This window comes from Hyla sarda, chromosome 5 (assembly GCF_029499605.1).
Source record: "Hyla sarda isolate aHylSar1 chromosome 5, aHylSar1.hap1, whole genome shotgun sequence".
Classification (NCBI taxonomy): Eukaryota; Metazoa; Chordata; class Amphibia; order Anura; family Hylidae; genus Hyla; species Hyla sarda.
Window position 1 is genome coordinate 36,997,018 of NC_079193.1, and position 20,195 is coordinate 37,017,212.

A 20,195-nucleotide genomic window follows, 5' to 3' on the forward strand; every position below is an offset into this window, starting at 1 on the left:
ATGAATTACAGATTAACTTGTCAATGATAGAAGACTGTGAGGAGGGGAGGACAGCCAGGGTAAAACAATACACCGGATATCTACTTTAAAAAGCAGAGACGTGATAATGTCCAGAATGGGTGGCATCCTTTATCTCGATACTAAACTGAAAAACACACACGTTCTATAGCCATAATGCTAACCTGGCTATATACTACACGGCGTCTGGGCCTCAATTCAGGATACGGTGGGAACAGAGGGGGTACATGGACGTCACATAGAGGGTTCTGTTATCATAGAGATTGGCTGTATAACAAAGGGATTTACGTCAGGGTGTGCTTACACTGCAATGTGGGTAGAAATCTGTGGATTTTGACTTCATATAAGCTATGACCTGTAACATTTAATTGATATCAAAAGCAGTTGGCTGTCCGGGTATGCTGGGAGTTGAAGTTTTGTAAAATCTGGAGGGCCACAGTTTGAGACTATTGTTTTTACAGTTTTACTACTTTTAGAAATGTTTTTAACTTTTTAGGAAAATAAATAAATAAAAAAAACATTTTCAAATTGACTCCTATAACACTTTAATTTTTTCACATACCAGGCTGTATGAGGGCTCTAAGATTTTTATCTGTACTTTATCGCTTTTTATTCTTTTTTTAAAATGTATTAATTTTTATCTGGGACATAATGTGTGTTAAAAAAAAAACTCACCTCTGGAGTCTGGTGTTTCCACCCCAACCCCCCCCCCCCGTTTACGTCTTTCACCTCAAGGTTTTATAGATGGTATATTTTAATAGTTTGGACAGTGTTAGGGTTTTGGCTGCAAAGGCAACCTATTAGCACATCATGTTAGTGTTGCTGGGGTCACCGATAGGCTTACAGAGGGAGGACCCCCCATACCATTTAAAGAGGTTATCCCCCATAAAGTGATTTTAGTACGTACCTAGCAAACAGTAATGGACATGCTTAGGAAGGATCTACGCTTGTCTTGGGGCTATATGGCTATGTTGTGAGATTACCATAATGTTGTGGCTAGCTTTTTGTGATATGGCTATTTGCTTTTTGAGTTTGTTTTCTCAAACTACAAATCCAATAATTCCTTGTTTGTAAGTGTGAGGTCCTTTTTCTTCCTCCAACACATCAGCCACCCCACCCACTGAAATACACCTGTGCTCCCTTCAATGCAACATACCAGTGTATTCTGACCAGGTTGCCTCCAGCTGTTGCAAATTCTTGCAGAGTTATCTCCCAGCCAGCGGTTGCTCCACCCATTGAAGCAGACAGGCTCCCTCTGAAAAAATGACTAATGATGTAATGTCTTGTGCCGCACTGCAACCTGGGAAAACTTGAGAAAACACTCATTTTGTATGCTGATAAAAATAACTGTAGGGGCAAAAATTACAGAACAATTGTGAGAGCATAGTCAAATAAAAAAAATTAAAAATCCTGGAATGCCCCTTTAGGTACTATTGTCGGGGATACATAGTAACATAGTTCATAAGGTTGAAAAAAAAGACCATCAAGTTAAACCTATAACCCTAATGAGTCCCTACTGAATTGATCCAGAGGAAGGCAAAAAAAAACTCATACTAGAGGTAAAAATTATTTCCCGATTCCAAATATGGCATCAGAATAAATCCCTGGATCAACGTTCTGTCCCTATAAATCTAGTATACATAACCAGCGATGTTCTTATTCTCCAAAAATGCATCCAGACCCCTTTTGAACTCTTTTACAGAGTTCACCATGACCACCTCCTCAGGCAGAGAATTCCACAGTCTCACTGCTCTTAAAGTAAAGTAAAGAACCCCCGTCTGTGCTGGTGTAGAAAACTTTTTTCCTCTAAAACGTAGAGGATGCCCCCTTGTTATAGATACAGATGACGGCTGGGATCTGAGTTTACTCTGATTCCAGCTATTGCAGCAGTGTGACGACCACTAAGGCACAGCTCCTGAGCCAGTACCATTTAATGCCTTATTAGGGTGGCATGGTGCAGGAAATCCCTACTTCCACACTGTATAATGCCAGTGTTCCGAAAGGGTCAACACAACAGGGGAGATTGTTTTTTTTATTGTGCATGATACTGCAGTGTGTGACAGATTGTTCACCAGCATATACAATCAGTTGACGTTATATTAAAAAAAATAAAAAAAAATAAATGTCCTGGGAATACTTTTCACATTGAAATGGTCTCAAGTTAGAGGGGAGGGTACTCACCTGCCCCAATCCCCTGCTGCTACAGTTCAGACGGATCCCTGTCTTGCAACACATGACTTTCTGGTTTCACTTTGACATAAGGAAGTGCATGCTTAGACAAATATTGGCCACAGCACTTACCAACAGGTAAACAGACCGGGTAGTGTTGTGCAGCAGGACAAGGTTCTGTTGAACGGTATGGCAGGGGGTAGGGGCAGTGGCAGGCTGAAGCAGGAGCTTTATAAATATAGTGCTTGGCCCGAACAACAATGCATTTATTTCATGAAAAATTTCCAATTTGGTAGAGTCTCTAAGTGCATGGTTTGTTTTGTCACAATTTATAGAACGTAGTCATTCAACCATTATAAATGGATTAACCAGGTGACATTATTGTTGGCCTTAGATTTGCTCCTAAATACATTGACATTAAAATCTCAAGAGCCATCAACGCCGGAATGTGTCTCCACTGAAAAACCAGAATGTTAAAGAAAACAGGACAAAAGTGCTGTCATTATCGACATGCACAAAGCATCAGACGCACCATTCAAAATAAACAAATGTAAATGCCTCCATGTTAAAAGCACATGAAATACACCAATCCAACAACATACATCTCTCCATGTAACACTACTAGGTCACCTGTTAACATCATTTAAGTAAACTGAGAGGTCACCATCTCCCAGAGTATGCATAGTACTGTATTACGGCTACTCCAAACAGCAAGGTCAGCATGATTGATGAAATCACCTTTCTACGGCCCATCTAAAACCCTTTTGCTAGGTGAAGGATTAATAGAGAAGGATCTTCTGCCTATGCAGCCATGTCCCCCTCAAGAAATATGCACACCCCCCTACAGTTACTGCACAGAAATCAGGCTGAATATATGAAAATAAAGTCCCACCCATCTGACAGATTCACTGAATCAGTCAGAGGAGACTACAAAGCAACTCCGCATCAGAGGGGCCGATCATCATGCTCTAAACAGGTATACGATGAGGTTACAGCAACTACTTTTTTTCCCACAGTGGCCACTGGTACGAGAACGCCCTACGTCATCTAAGGGTTAATTGACATTTATATGTCGGATTCCTTTTCATGTTCTACCCATCACAGAGAAAGTTTACATATTTTCCAAGTCCGGCTGACAAGCCTCACTGCACACACAGGGCTTCCGTAGGGTAATGCTAGGTTCACACGGCCGTTGTCCCCCATCTAGATTTTGTTATTGCCTCCTAAACGGACCATTCTACTAATGGATGCAAAGGGATGCTATTTAGTGGCATCCGTTTGCATCAGTTTTTCATTTGTTAGTATCAGCCATCTACAGACTCCTGCAGCCGGGACTACTACTACTCCCATCATGGAACAGACTCCTTTCCATGATGGGAATAGTAGTTCCCTGGCTGCGGGAGTCTGCAGGTGGCTGGGAGGCTAGATTAGTGTTTGTACTACTACCCCCATCATGGGAAAACATCTGTTCCATGTTGATGGTAGTAGTACAGGAGCTGAGGGATTGATCACACCGGGTATCACTTCCAAGACCCGATGCGATCAGAAGTTATCAACCAGGGGAGAGGGCGGCATGCTCCGCAACCCTGCGATGTAGATTGTGTGTGTTTTACTTTCATTTTCAAATATCCCACCAGGAGCCCTGAATGGCCAACACCGAGAGGCCATTCAGGGCTCCCGGCGGGGTTCTTAAAGTCATTAATGAGTATTGTAATGTTGAAATACACTGGCGGCCAGGAAAGCATTGCGCTGCATTCCCCTGATGCGCTGCATGTCTATAAGTGCTGCAGAGGGGCAAGATCTATAGGTAGCGCAACAGGGGGGGGGGGGGAGGGGGCAATATACATAGCTAGCACAGTGGGGGTCAGACATATAGCGCTATATGTCTGGTCCCCCGCTGCGCTAGCTATGTATATTGCCCCCCGCTGCTCTACCTATATATATATATATATTGCCCCCCACAACGCATACATACATCCCCCCCCAGCGAGCGCATACATATGTCACTCGCAGCGCTATCTGTAAAGTATACTATCAGCAGCGCATAATGCTGCTGGGTGGGGAAGGCAGCGCAATGCGCTGCTGATAGCATACTTCACAGATAGCACTACAAGGGACATGTGTGTATAGAAGCGCTGCAGGGGGCAGATATATATCACTATATATCTGTCTCCTGCAGCGCTTCTATACACATATGTCCCTCGCAGTGCTATCTGTGAAGTATGCTATCAGCGCTGCTGATAGTAAACTTTACAGATAGCAAGCGCATACATATGTCACTCGCAGTGCTGGGGGGGGGGGAATATATGTAAGCGCAGCAGGGGGCAATATATATAGCTAGTGAAGCGGCGGGCAATATACATAGATAGCGCAGCAGGGGGCCAGACATATAGTGCTATATGTCTGCCCCCCTGCGCTAGCTATGTATATTGTCCCCCCCATTGTGCTACCTATTGATCTTGCCCCTCTGCAGCCCTAATAGAAATACGGTCCTGCAGGGCATCAGGGCAGCCGGGAAACGCAGCGCAATGCTTCCCCGGCCACTAGTGCATTTCAACATTACAATCCTCACTAATGACTTTGAAAACCCAGCCGGGAGCCCTGAATGGCTCTTCAGTGCCGGCCCTTCAGGGCTCCTGGCTGGGTATTTGAAAATAAAAGTGAAACAAACACGCACGATCCACATCGCAGGGAAGCAGAGCATGCCACCTGCTCCCCTGGTTAATAACTACTGAACGCATCGGGTCTCAAAGGTGAGACCCGGTGCGGTCAATCCCTCAGCCCCTGTACTACTACTCCCAACATAGAGCAGAATCTGTTCCATGATGGGGTAGTAGTACAACCAGTAATGTTGTCTCCCCAGCCACCCGCAGACTCCTGCAGCTGGGGGCGCTACTACTCCCATCATGGAAACAAGTCTGTTTCATGATGAGAGTAGTAGTAGTCTCACAACAATTAGGGTCTGCTGATTTCACCTCTTCTGAGCATGCTCAGAAGTAATAATGGATAGAATAAACCGGGGCAAACAGATGACATTAAAGGTTCATTTGTTTGCCATAGATTTCAATGTTAAATTTAAAAGATCCATTTTTCATCCGTTATTTTTGACGGGCAAAAAAATTCTGCATTCAACGTCTTTTGGCCGTCAAAAATAACGGATAACAAACAAAACGGATGCAAACGGGTGATAAAGAACTGTAAAAAAATCCCATTGAGATCAATGGGATCCTTTTACAGCCGTTTGCAAAAGTAGTAAACTGATTGCAAAATCGGGATTTTTTGACGGGGGGGCAGGTGGGCGTGTGAATGAGCCCTAAGTCTGTGTGTCTGCTAATAGGAGAATATGCAGCGCATTTCCTGCTGTGCAGCAGATTTTGTGCAGCGGGAAATATGCTGCATATAAGCTACATGTGACCCTACCCTAAAAATATATATATATATAAAAAAAAAGTTTATTTGCCACAATACTACAAGTAAACATCCCCTAACTAAGTGTATTCATGTCATTGCAGAATTTTATGGAGACCATATACACATCACAGACAATTAAAAGGGTACTCCGGTGAAAACCTTTTTTCTTTTAAATCAACTGGTGGCAGAAAGTTAAACTTATTTGTAAATTACTTCTATTAAAAAATCTTAATCCTTCCTGTACTTATTAGCTGCTGAATACTACAGAGGAAATTATTTTCTTTTTGGAACGCTCTCTGATGACATCACGAGCACAGTTCTCTCTGCTGACGTTATTATAATAATAATATTAACCCTTTATTTATTGTTGTCCTTAGTGGGATTTGAACCCAAGTCCCCAGCACTGCAAGGCAGCAGTGCTAACCACTGAGCCACCATGCTGCCCTTAGCATACATCTGCTATGCATGGTTGCCAAAATGGACAGAGATGTCAGCAGAGAGCACTGTGCTCGTGAGGTCATCAGTGTTCCAAAAAGAAAGGAATTTCCTCTGTAGCATTCAGCAGCTAATAAGTACTGGAAGGATTAAGATTTTTTAATAGAAGTAATTTACAAATATGTTTAACTTTCTGCCACCAGTTGATTTAAAAGAAAAAAGGTTTTCACCGGAGTACCCCTTTAATTCATGATAACTTCTAAGGGCTCGTTGTCATATAGACTGGGAGTGGTTTTTGAAAGAAATGGGCTCTGCTTTTCGATTCCTTCGAGAATGCCTTTAATTCAACTTTTAATGAATGTGTAGGATCCCTTACGCTAATTAAGGTAAAGTGAATGGTCAGCAAAGACATCATTTCTTTTTCTTGCATACCAGTATTGATTTTCAATTTGTTACGAGATTTACTACACTAAGAATCACTGCTCCGATAGAGACATGTATGAGATTTAAGAGACATGAATTAAGAAGTTTTTAAAATGTAGTCAATGGGGAACAGCTGAGAAGAGATTTAGAAGTCAGCTGGCAATAACTAAACGTAGTGGAAGTAAATTAGGCAAGTACGGTATGTCAGCTTTACTACATAAATTATAAAGACAGGAAGTAACAATGGCTAAAGCAAAAAACTGACAAACAGTGCAGCCTTATCTATGCATTTTCTCATGTTTTTATCAATTAGATGTAAGTCTTTAGATGAAAAATATGTATATCCCTCGTCAGAGACCAGGGAGTGACTTGAGGGTTGGCTACAGAGTGGTACTATCCTGCCTTATCTAGGCCTCCAGCAGAGCTGTCATTAAAGGGGTACTCTGCTCCTATACATGTTATCCCCTCTCCAAAGGATAGGAGATAACATGTCTGATAGAGGGGGGGGGGCCACTGGGACCCCTGGCAATCTTCGGAGCGCTGCTGCAGCATTACGGACACCCGGGGCTTCCTTGATCGTGACGTCACACCACGCCCCTTTGTTCATGTCTATGGGAGTGGGCATGAGCCATAATACACAGCCGTCATGCCCCCTTCCATAGACATAAATGGAGGAAGTGTGGCTTGACGTCACGATCACAGAAGCTTCTGTGTCCGTAATGCCTCAGCGCTGGCCCGAAGATCAAGAGGGGTCCCAGCAGCTAGACCCCCCATGATCATACATGTTATCCCCTAAGGGATAAGGGAAAACATGCCTAGGGACTGAGTACCCCTTTGAAGGAGATATCTCATGAACAATTTTCTTTTACTATAATGCCCAGGCTGCCTGCAAAAAAATAAAAAAATAAAACAGGACTCACCTGCTGCCGCTTCCCTGGTGTCCCGTTATCTCGCTCCGCTCCTCTGCCACAGCTTTCTATTGGTCCGGCCGTGGTCAGCGTGTCACAATGCCTGTCGGCAAATACCTGGCCACAGCCATGTCTCACCTCGGCCGGCAATAGGCTGAGCAGCAGGGTGTTGATGTGATACACTGGTCGCCTAGGTTCAATGCATCACACTACCGCTCGGCCTATTGCTGGCCGAGGCGGGACATCCCTGTGGCCAGGGATTGGCTGACAGGCATTGTGATGCGCTGACTAGGCCCGGACCAGAAGAAGACAGTGCCAGAGAAGCAGAGCCAGATCCCAGGACACCAGGGGAGAGGCGACAGGTGAGTCCTGTTTATTGTTTTATTTGCAGGCAGCCCAGGCATTATGTAATAAGTTTGTACATGAGACTTCTTTAACCCCCTAGAGGACACAGGGCATACAGGTATGTCCTGCATCTGGTCCCGCACTTAGAAGACTGCTCACGAACCAGTTCGCTAGGAACCACCGCAACAAAATTACAGGGTCTAGAACAGCTGAGAGAATGGTGGGAGAGCCCTTACGTGTCTCCTCAGCATCCAATTGGCGCTCCTATGCTCCAGTCAGGAGCACAGGTAACACTGATCAATGTAGCTCCATGGAGCAGCATTGAACAGTGTATGCAATCTAAAGATTGCTGCTAATAGTCCCCTATGGGGACTAAAAGAAAGGAAAAAAAGTTAATATATGTGAATAAGCCCTTCCCTAATAAAAGTTTGAATCACCCCCTTTTCCCATTTTATAAATAAAATAATGTAAACAAAAATAACCATATGTCATATGGCCACCTATTAAACTGCACTGTCAATGGTATACACGGGAAAAAAAGTCCAAAATTGCCAATTTTTTGGTCACGTCATATACCAGTCCCATCAAAACTTCCCATCAAAACAAATATGGTACCTATAAAAACTACAGACCACAGAGTAAAATATTCACCCTCATACATCCCTGTATACAGAAAAATAAAAAAAGGTTATAGGGCTCAGAAGGACAATTTTAAACATATTAACCCCTTAAAGGGGTTCTCCGGTGCTTAGACATCTTATCCCCTATCCAAAGGATAGGGGATAAGATGCCTGATCGCGGGAGTCCCGCCGCTGGGGACCCCCGTGATCTTGCACACGGCACCCCGTTTGTAATCAGTCCCCGGAGCGTGTTCGCTCCGGGTCTGATTACCGGCGACCACAGGGCCGGCGGAGTGTGATATCACACCTCCGCCCCCGTGTGACGTCACGCTCCGCCCCTCAATGCAAGCCTATGAGAGGGGGCGTGACAGCTATCACGCCCCCTCCCGTAGGCTTGCATTGAGGGGCGGAGCGTGACGTCACACGGTGGCGGAGGCGAGACGTCACACGCCGCTGGCCCCGTGATCGACAGTAATCAGATCCCGGAGCGAACACGCTCCGGGGACTGATCACAAACGGTGTGCCGCGTGCAAGATAACGGGGGTCCCCAGCGGCGGGACTCCCGCGATAAGGCATCCTCTCCCCTATCCTTTGGATAGGGGATAAGATGTCTAAGCACCGGAGTACCCCTTTAAGGACTCAGGGTTTTTCCGTTTTTGCCCTTTCGCTTTTTCCTCCTCACCTTCAAATCATAATGCTTTCAGTTTTCACCTACAGACCTATATGAGGGTTTGTTTTATGCACTACCAATTACTTTTAAAAAAAGTTATAGGGGTCAGAAGATGACATTTTTAAATGTATTAATTTTCTTGATTGTAGTTATGATTTTTTCCAAAAGTACGACAAAATCCAACCTATATAAGTACGGAATCATTTTAATCGTATGGACCTACAGAATAAAGATAAAGTATCATTTTACCGAAAAATGTACGGCGTAGAAACAGAAGCCCCCAAAATTTACAAAATTGTGTTTTTTCTTCAATTTTGTCGCACAATGATTTTTTTTCCGTTTCGCCGTTAATTTTTGGGTAAAATGACTGATTATATTACAAAGTAGAATTGGTGGCGCAAAAAATAAGCCCTCATATGGATTTTTAGGTGCAAAATTGAAAGTGTTATGATTTTTAAAAGGTAAGGAGGAAAAAACAAAAAACAAAAACAAAAGTGCAAAAACAGAAAAACAATGTTCTGACCCCTCTAACTTATTTTTCCGCATAGGTGGATGTATAAGGGCAAATTTTTTGCCCCGTGATCTGTAGTTTTTATCGGTGCCATTTTTGTTTTGATTGCCCATATTGATCCCTTTTTATAAAATTTTTTATGGTATACAAAATGACCAAAAATACACAACTTTGTACTTTGGAATTTTTTTTCTACATATACGCCATTAACCGTGCAGTTTATTTAACGTTATAGTTTTATAATTTGGACATTTACGCACGTGGCGATACCACATATGTTTATGATTATTTATGTTTGCATTTTTTTTTTTTTATGGGAAAAGGGGGATGATTCAAACTTTTAAATCACATTTATTAACTTTTTTTTTTTTTACAGGTTTTACACCATTTTTTTGTCCCCATAGGGGACTATTACATGCAATCTTCTAAATGCATACACTGTTCAATGCTATGCCATAGCATAGCATTAATCAGTGTTATCAGCGTCTGCTGCTCTAGCCTGGATCTCAGGCATGGAGCAGCAGAGCACCGATCGAACGGAGATGGAGGCAGGTAGGGACCCTCCCCTGTCCTCTCAGCTGTTCGGGACACAGATTTTACTGCAACTGTCCTGAACAGCCCGAATGAGCTGCTGGGAACATTTTACTTTCACTTTAGATGCGGCGATCAACTTTGATCGCCACGTCTAAGGGGTTAATGCCAGGCATCACCGCGATCTGTGACGTCCGGCATCAAAAACGGGTCTAAATTTTTTTTTTTTTTTTTTTTTATAAAAACCTTGCCAAATGTATTGTTTTATATCAATACCGAGCCTCTGTACTAAAATTAAAAGTGATCAAAATGTCACATGTACCCCAAAATGGTACTATTAAAAACTTCAACTCCTCACGGAAAAATTTGCTATCACACAACATTGTCAGTATAAAAATAAAAAAGATACAGCTCTCTATAGCGATGCACTAACAAGATTTTTTGTTATCAAAAATATTTTTTATAGTGGGAAAGTAATAAACATAAATAAGGTATCGCCATAATCGTATTGACCTGAAGAATAAAATGACCATGTCATACTGCAAGGTGAACTCCATAAAAAAAATTATAATAATCTTGCCAAAATTACTGCTTTTTGGTAATCCCGCCTCACTAAAAATGTTATAAAAAGTGATCAAAATATCAGACATACACCAACATAGTACTATTCAAAACCGATACTTATCCCACAAAAAAAATAAGCCTTCATACAGCTCCATTGGTAAAAAAAAAAAAATAATTAAAGTTACAGCTCTCAGAATATGGTGACAAAAAAAAAAAATTACTTTTGTGCTGGAAATGGGATAAACCATAAGAAAACGTATCTAAATCAGGTATGGCAATAATTGCGTGGAAAATTACAGTTAAAAATGAAATGAACAACGGCAGAACAGGTTTTTATTTTATTTTATTTGTACCACCTCATAAAATATGGAATAAAAAGTGATCAGAGTTTCACATGTACCCCAAAATGGTACCCATGAAAACATCAATTTGTCTCGCAAAAATATTTTGGAAGCCAAAGGCCCCTGCATCTTGAAAATATCCAAAATAAAAGGAAGACCCAAAATTGACACGGAGTTCCGTCATGTCTGGGGCCTGTGTGTAAGTCATGTAGCGCTCTAGGGCCACATATGGGATATTTCACAATATGTCAGATTTAGGGGAATAAAGATTGAGTTGGATTGTTTTAATTCCACTTCGCTTTAATTTCTGTGAAACACCTGAAGGGTTAATAAACTTCCCAAATGTCATTTTGATTACGTTGAGGGGTGCAGTTTTTATAATGGGGTGATCTATAGGGGGATCTTACATACAGTCCCTCAAATCAACTTCAGAACTGAACTGGTCCCTAAAAAGATCCGATTTTGAAAATGTCTCTATAACTTAGAAGTTTGGCAGCAATTTTCAGCAAAGTCCCATACATCCTAAAAAAGTAAAAAAAAATAAAAAAAATTTAACAAATGATGCCAACAAAGTAAATGCGAATTTAATTAAATGATTGTCATATAACTATCTTTTTTAAAAGTAGAGAATCTGAAATTCGGATATACTTTAGATTTTTTTCTGAAATTTTGGAGTTTTTCACACAAAAATGCTGAATTTATTGATCAAAATAAAAAATTTTAAGTTAAGTACAATTTGTCACAAATTTGTCACAAAAAAACTCTCAGAATCACTTTGATAAGTTATAGAGTCCCGAAGTTATAACATCATAAGTGGGACAGGTCATATTTGAAAAATGGGCCTTGGTCATTAACCCCTTAAGGACTCAGGGTTTTTCAGTTTTTGCACTTTTGTTTTTTCCTCCTTACCTTTAAAAAAATCATAATTCTTTCAATTTTGCACCTAAAAATCCATATGATTGCTTATTTTTTGCGCCACCAATTCTACTTTGTAATGACTAGAGATGAGCAAACTTACAGTAAATTCGATTCGTCACGAAGTTCTCGGCTCGGCAGTTGCTGACATCCTGCATAAATTAGTTCAGCCTTCAGGTGCTCCGGTGGGCTGGAAAAGGTGGATACATTCCTAGGAAAGAGTCTCCTAGGACTGTATCCACCTTTTCCAGCCCACGGGAGCACCTGAAAGCTGAACTAATTTACGCAGGAAAAGTCATCAACTGCCGAGCCGAGAAGTTCGTGACAAATCGAATTTACTGTAAGTTCGCTCATCTCTAGTAATGACATCAGTCATTTTACCCAAAAATCTATGGCGGGAAAAAAAAATCATTGCGCAACAAAATTTAAGAAAAAAACGCCATCTTCTGACTTTTGAAGGATTTTGTTTCTGCGCGTTACATTTTTTGCACTAATTCTCCCATTCATTTGCACGTCACAAAATAACGTCCGTTATTAATAACGGGCGATAACGGGTTAAAACGGGTATTAGAAAAATCCCATAGACTATAATGGGATTTTCTAATGTACATTAGTGATTTACTAATGGCAGTTTAACCCTGCGATCTCCCGCTATTTTATAATGGGCGTTATATAACGGGTACTTTTCATAGAGTGAAAGCAGCCTTACTTGGGGCCTGTTCATGGATAGCTGAAAAACAGAGACCAGAGGAACAGACTCTCTATGATGTCCATATTCCCTAACAGAGCACATGAACGAGGGGCTGTAGTCATGAGAAAAACGCTTTGGGGTATATTTACATGTTGAGGATATACTGCATTTTTGTTTGTTTTAATTTTGCAAAACAAAATCGAAGTGCATTACTGTACCAGCAAATTGGATAAGATCTTGTCAAAACATCAAAATGCTTCATAAAAAATAAATAATTATTAGGGATGTCCCGATACCGATACTAGTATCGGGGCCGATACTAGCCATTTGCATGGTATCGGGGACTCGTTTAATGTCCGATACCTGCTGCCACTCCGCTGCTCAGTTCTCCGATCCTCCCGTCCGCATCATAGTGTTCCATGGAGAGCATGTGAGACACACGTCGCTCCTCCTCCGCTGCACCCAACGTAACGCTACGGAGGAAGCAGAGTGACATATGTCACATGCTCCTCCATAGGACGCCATGATGCGGACGGGAGGACGGGGCAGTGGAGCGGCAGCACCCGACAGAGGACAGCCGCAGGTGAGCTGTCTGCAAGGAGGGGGGCTGCTACTAATCTCTACAGGGGGGGCTGCTGCTGTCTAAAGGGGGGCCCTGCTATCTACAGTGGGGGCTGCTGTCCAAACGGGGGGCCCTGCTGCTGTTTAAATGGGGGCCCACTGTCTAAAGGGGGGCTGTGGTCTACAGGGGGGCTGCTATTAATGTCTACAAGGGGGGGCTGCTACTAAAGACTGCCGTGGGGCTGCTGCTAATGTCTGCAAGGGGATACTACCTACTATTAAAGGCAATCTTACAGCAGTCACCTGCACTAACTTGAATCTATAGGTAAATCGTGCAGGTGACCTGGTTTCTACCGCTGCTCACCATGTGGTCATCGGTCTCGCCGCCAATGCAAATTCCCTGTTCTGTCCAATGGAGAAGAGAGAAATCTTGGGTCATATCACAGCAGCCGCCTCCATTGTACACAACAAGGAACCTACATATCATACGGTAAGCAGCGCCAGAAACCGGGTCACGCTGGTGTCAGATTCCCTTTTAATATAAATGTACTCGTAATTGGTATCGGCGAGTACTAGAACTAAAGTATCCGTACTTGTACTCAGTCTTAAAAAAATGGTATCGGGACATCCCTAATTATTATTATCTGTGTGATAACAGACCTACGTGGCAGATTTGAAAACTGCAGTGTCAAATGTTTTGGATACACCGTGAATTTGTTGCGTAGATCACTGCTCAGCCATGTTCGGCCATAATGGTGTCCGCCTTCACTAGTCATTTGTTAAGCAAACATTTCTTGCATGTCAAAGAGGAAAGCAGAAAGGGCTGCCCATAGGGAATGGAGACATTATGGGATGGGGCAGGTCCGAATTGGGGAGTCAATTTTTTCTATTTTTAACCGATAAGGACATAAGTAAATGTTCATCCAGGAGCCCTGGTACTTAACGCACCAGGATGTAAATTTACGTCCTGTAAATGAAGCGAGCATAGGAGCTGCAGTCGCTTCATGCACATCAGGTCTTGACTGGACATCAGAGATCACGCCGATGCCTTCCATTAACCCTTCAGATGATGTGATACTGATGACGACGAGCCCTGCAACAGGATTGGGATCCCGAGGGACCCAATAAAATACTTGCGGGCAGTAAAGAGATTGTTTCGGGCAGTCACAGAACATACAGCAGGTCCAGCAAAATCCTGCAAACCTTTGAAATGGCACAAGGGGGTACTCTCTCTAACCATTCCCATTAGCAAGAGTCCTGCAGGACCAGTCCTTGAGTGGAAATCTTGGGTGAGTTCCCACACTTATTTTTCCCAGGACTTGACCCCCGATCTGAAGTATTATTGGGGTTAAAGAAAGCTTCATTGGACCAGATGTGGGGTAAACTCGGGGGGTCCGATGTCCATCAAGATGATTGACATCTTTGACAGATCAGAGAAGTAAAGTAGATCGCAGATAGTACTGATCAGTATTGGCAATCGAGTGATTACTATCAACAGTACATAAATATGTAATGTGAATAAGTCCTTCACCAATAAAAATTTAAATCTCCCATTTCCCCATTTTACAAAGTGTAAAAAAAAAAAAAAGTTGTCCATTTGCCCATAGGAACCAATGAGATTGCTTCTTTCATTTTTAAAGAGGCCTGTGAAATATGAAAGAAGCGAGCTTTTCATTTACACAGGTTTTGATAAATCTCCACCATTTGGTACAGGCATGTGTGTAAATGTACAAACTAGGGCTGGGCGGTATAACGGTTCATACCGAATACCGAAATTTTTGGGCTGCACGATATTAATTTTTCCCCATACCGCAATACCGGTTGGGCCGTCCCCCTTGGGGATGAATTATCAGCCCAGTGCAGCGCTGTCCCCACATCGGGGAACTAATCATATGTGACCCGCCAGAGCTGTTCTGCTCCCCCCCACCAAATCATGTGACCCGCCAGCGCTGTTCTGCTCCCCCCCACCAAATCATGTGACCCGCCAGCGCTATTCTGCTTCCCCCCCAATTAATTATCAGCCTAGCGGGGTACTACTCACATGTGTCACCCGCAAGCACTGCCCTCCTCCTCTTTGCTGGGGGCCGCCGGCGCTGGAACTCTATACTGTACGACAGTGGTCTCCAAACTGCGGTCCTCCAGATGTTGCAAAACTACAACTCCCAGCATGCCCGGACAGCCAACGGCTGTCCGGGCATTCTGGGAGGTGAAGTTTTGCAACCAGCTGGAGGTCCGCAGGTTGGAGACCACTGCTGTACGCTGTATCCCTATGCCCGGGCTGCAAAAGATAAAGAAAATAAACTGTAACTTACCTACGTCGACCTTACGCTGGGGACGGGATCGTCGGACAGCCGTCAGCCTATCACCGGCCAGAACGATGTCCCGCCCCGGCCAGTGATAGGCTGCGCCCACTGTCATGTAAGGAGCTCTGGCCGGCTTCATACATGACAGTGCGTTTAACCTATCACTGGCCGGGGCGGGACATCGCTCCTGCCGTTGATGGGACTGGAACGTCGGACAGCCGTCAGCCTAAGGAACAGCGTAAGGCCGACGTAGGTAAGTTAAAGTTTACTTTCTTTATCTTTTGCATCCCGGGCATAGGGATACAGCGTACAGCAGTGGTCTCAAACCTGTGGACCTCCAGCTGTTGCAAAACTACAACTCCCAGCATGCCCGGGTGTTTGAAAGAAATACCGTTATATACCGTGGAACCGCCATAAGTTACAAAAATACCGTGATACACATATTTGGTCATACCGCCCATCTCTAGTACAAACTATAAAAATAGAATGTTAATGATCCTGAAGCTCTGTTTGCCGTCAGAAAAGAAACATTTTTGTTCCTATAAAAAGGCTGATAACCCGGACTGACCTTGTCCTGCCATATCAGTCTAGGTCAGCAACCAGGGTGTTTCCAGCTGTTGCAAAACTACAACCCCCAGCATGTAACAAACTGTATTGCTGTAAGCAGCGCTAGGCCAGGAAAGAACAAAAAACTTCAAGGTTTCCATTCATGAACAGAAAGAAGAAATCTTAATAATATCAATGACTTGTAAAACACAAAGTGAAAGCTACATAACAATGAATAGGCTTTTTTTTTTTTCTAATAAGACTCGAAAACTTCTGTACGGAATATTCTGATAATGGAAGAGGGGGAAAATAAGGCAGGAGGAATGACTGCACACAATGATATACCGTATATACTCGAGTATAAGCCGAGTTTTTCAGCACGATTTTTCGTGCTGAAAACACCCCCCCTCGGCTTATACTCGAGTGAACTCTACGCTCTCAGTGGTCTTCAACCTGTGGACCTCCAGATGTTTCCAGATGCATGCTGGGAGTTGTAGCTTTGAAACATCTGGAGGTCCGCAGGTTGAAGACCACTGTTCAGACATTGACAGGTGGTGATGATCAAAGGGGGTGGGGGGGGGGGATGATGACAGGCGGTGATGATGACAGGTAGTGATGATAAAGGGGGGGGTTTGGGATGATGACAGGTGGTGATGATGAAGGTGGGATGATGACAGGGGGATGATGACAGGCGGTGATGATGAAGGGGGGATGATGACAGGGTAATGATGAAGGGGGGATGATGACAGGGTAATGATTAAGGGGGGGGATGATGACAGGCAGTGATAATGAAGGGGGGGGAATGATGACAGGGGTGATGATGACGGGCGTCTGGATGATGACGGGGGTCTGGATGATGACGGGGGTGTTAATGACGAGGGTCTGGATGATGACATGGGGGGGATGATGTATTTCCCACCCATGGCTTATAGTCGAGTCAATAACTTTTCCTGGGTTTCTGGGGTGAGATTAGGGGCCTCGGCTTATATTCGGGTCGGCTTATACTCGAGTATATACGGTACCTCCCCCAAAGAGTTGTGGCACATAGCTGAAGTTTTATAGCAAATTGTGACAATTTGTAATCAGGTGTTGCAGACGGCTTGGAACCAATGTGCAGGCCCCAGTTACGGCATATCCCGCCCGTTGTCTTCAAAGTGATTCTGCTGCACTGTACACACTGCAGAATTTCCACACCACAAATTCTGCCACACGAATTCCAATTCCATACTCTGCCAAAAGAATGAAAATGTTCTTTCTTCACAATACAGCACAGAACTGCATTGCCAATAATGGGGACAGCGCATGTCCGTGTGGTTTTAGCGCCAATTCATACAGGACTGACAAGAGTGGGGATGGTAAAGGACCCTCGTTTAAAACGTGCCCGTGATCAAAAGTGGCTCTTCTTCCTGACTGTTTTATAAAGACAGGGACTCTATGACAGCAGTTTGTGTCATAGCAACAATTGTCCCTAAAATGAATGAAGCGGTAGCGTGTGTTCTTGGCCACAGCTGTCAGGTAAGATGGAAGTTGGAGAGCTACAGGTTAAAATGTGTACACCGCCCCTAGACATCTTATCTCCTATCCAAAGGATAGGAGATAAGATGTCTGATCACAGGGGTCGCCGCGGGGCCCCCCAGAGAACTCCGGCGAGGCACTCCAGTCATCCGGTACACGGAGCAAACTCAGCTCCGTGCCAGATGACGGGCGATCACAGCTGTCACACCTCCTCCATTCATGTCTATGAGAGGAGGCGTGACAGCTATGTACTAGCTGATACGCCCCCTCCCATAGACATGAATGGAGGGGTGTGGCACAATGCCATGAACACAGAAGCTCAAAGTTTCCGTGTTCAGAACGCCGCAGCGCCGGCCCGGAGTAAGATTATTTGGTGGACATTTCGCAGACACCGGGTACTGGCAGAACATGTCGGCGCTACGACCGCTCGGTAACGTGCCGTTTCTGTAAATGGCAATGCATTTCTGAGCAAATTCTACAGAAAGAATTGACAGGCCGGAATCTGAATTTTCGCAGTAGATGTTTCCACCGCGTAAAATCTGACGTGTGCACGTTGCAGCAGAATCCTATGGGAAACAATGGGACTCTGCTGCAATGGAATTTCTGGACAGGATTTTTCTTCCAGGTTTTGCCCTGTGAACAAGGCCTTAGGGTGCTGTGTGCCATTCTAGTAAAAGCCAAGGTCTGTCTAGATAGCGGTTTCCTTACCATCAGTCCTCATCGTCACGGCTCTCAGTGACAACTACAGTTCACACCACCCGTCGGCGGTCACCCAATACACGATGGGTTGGATGTTATGCAACTATCTGGACAAATTTTAGCAATGCAACATTAAAATCCAATTTTGGCAAGATGACATAACCTTGGGCCTTTTTATTGTAGGTGAATAAAGGACAATACACGTGTAAAATTCACTATTTATGAAATTATCGGTATCGGCAATTACCTTGCCGATAATGCCCCTGCCCCGAGACCGCCGCCGCTGCCCCATTGCCTCCCCCATCCCCGGTTTTATAATTACCTGTTCCCGGGTTCCGCGCTACTTCTGGCTCCTGCGGCGTCCTGGGCTATTGCTGTGCGATGCGCAATGACGAGTGACGTCCTCAACGTGATGTCACCGTCAGTGCGCACAGTGACAGCTCAGAACACCGCCGGAGCCAGAAGTAACGCGGACCCTGGGAACAGGTAATTATAAAACCGGGGATGTGGGAGGCAATGGGGCAGCAGCGATGGTTGGACTAGGGAGGACTCCAGGACAAGCAGGGGGAGAGAGGCGGGTGGCGGAGGCGATCTCTGGCCCTGCAAAAGCCGCTGCAGTTCATTAATTTAAAGCGCCCGCTTTAAATCATTGATATGCAGCGGCTTCTGGGGGGGGGGGGGGGGGGGACAGCCAATAACTTATACCGGGATATCGATATAAGTTATCGGTTATCTGCCTCAAAGTTCACATATTATCAGTATCGGCCCTAAAAAATCTATATCGGTCAATCCCTAGTACACGCCAACTCGTTTTGACCGCTAGCACTAGGCCATGACTAAACCTATATGTCATTGGCGAAACGCGTTGGCTTGTACACACTTGTTTACACGTATGGTCCTTAACGTATTTTCTTGTTGCCTGGGTGGGAGCCACAGATAAGTAAAGGGATCATTACTTAGTTTTGTGCCAGATCCACTTCCTACATCAGTGTTCCCCAACCAGGGTGCCCCCGGCTGTTGCAAAACTACGACTCTCAGCATGCCCGGACAGCCAACGGCTGTCCGGGCATGCTGGGAGTTGTAGTTTTGCAACAGCCGGAAGCACCCTGGTTGGGAAACAGTGTCCTACATATTAAAGATGACATGACGTACACGTTTGTCGCAGTGTCACTATATGGCGGTAGAAGTTTCTGCCACATGAACTATGGCTGCCCCCCAAAAACAAAGTATCATAGCGGCGCTCCTTACCTACTAACAAGTCTTTGGTGGATCAGACCACGCGTGGCGGTTATCACCGGTTGCCCCCAGAGGTGCAGCGGCCATTGACATCACCATGACAACAAGGTGTAACACACAGCTGCGCCCCACAACCATCATCATCACCCCCAATTACCTGCTCCACCCCCAGGAACTGATAGAAGTTTTGCTGAATCTCCTCCACCAAGTCAAACAGCTCCAGATCCCCGTTGTCCCAGGCTGAGGCGGGTGGCAGCTGCCAGCAACACAGGATGGTCAGCAGTAAGAGCGGGGGCCAGCAGCAGCAGCAGGCCTCGGGCAGCCTCATCCTGCAGCACGACACACACACACACACAGGCCGGCAGCCGCTATGTCCTCCTCTCCTTAGAGCAGACGTGGCCGCCAGGCCCGGCTATACCGCTCACTACAAGTTCAGCAGCAGCAGCAGCAGCAGCAGCAGCTCAGCGTGGGGGGCGGGGCTAACGACGTCACAGGAGTCATGGTGAACCACCGGCATACGCGTCGACGGACGGGGCTGCGATGACGCGCGCGTTACGTGATGCGGGCCGGTCACGTGACTCCAGTTCCCTGTCTTTTACTTGGCAGGGCTCGCGACCCGGCTGACTGGATAATGTCGTCGTCGTCCTAGGGATGCGGGAACAACCATGGGGGCAACGGCGGCTGCCGTGAACGCCATGAAGTCTTTATTTTTATTTTCATATTTTTTATTTTATTTTTTATTTTTTGGGGATGAACAGGATGAAGAAGGATTAGTTAAGAATT

At 44.6% G+C, this 20,195-nt stretch overlaps 1 protein-coding gene across 1 annotated transcript in view; it reads right to left on the minus strand.

The window, feature by feature from the left end:
- DNAJC1 (DnaJ heat shock protein family (Hsp40) member C1) overlaps positions 1-19,941 on the minus strand; it is a 141,066-nt gene extending 121,125 nt beyond the window's left edge. The window contains exon 1 of the mRNA XM_056519272.1: positions 19,570-19,941. Within this exon, the coding sequence (XP_056375247.1) occupies positions 19,570-19,740 (171 nt within the window). The 5' untranslated portion in view covers positions 19,741-19,941. The remainder of the gene's footprint in view (positions 1-19,569) is intronic.
- Positions 19,942-20,195: the final 254 nt, after the last annotated feature.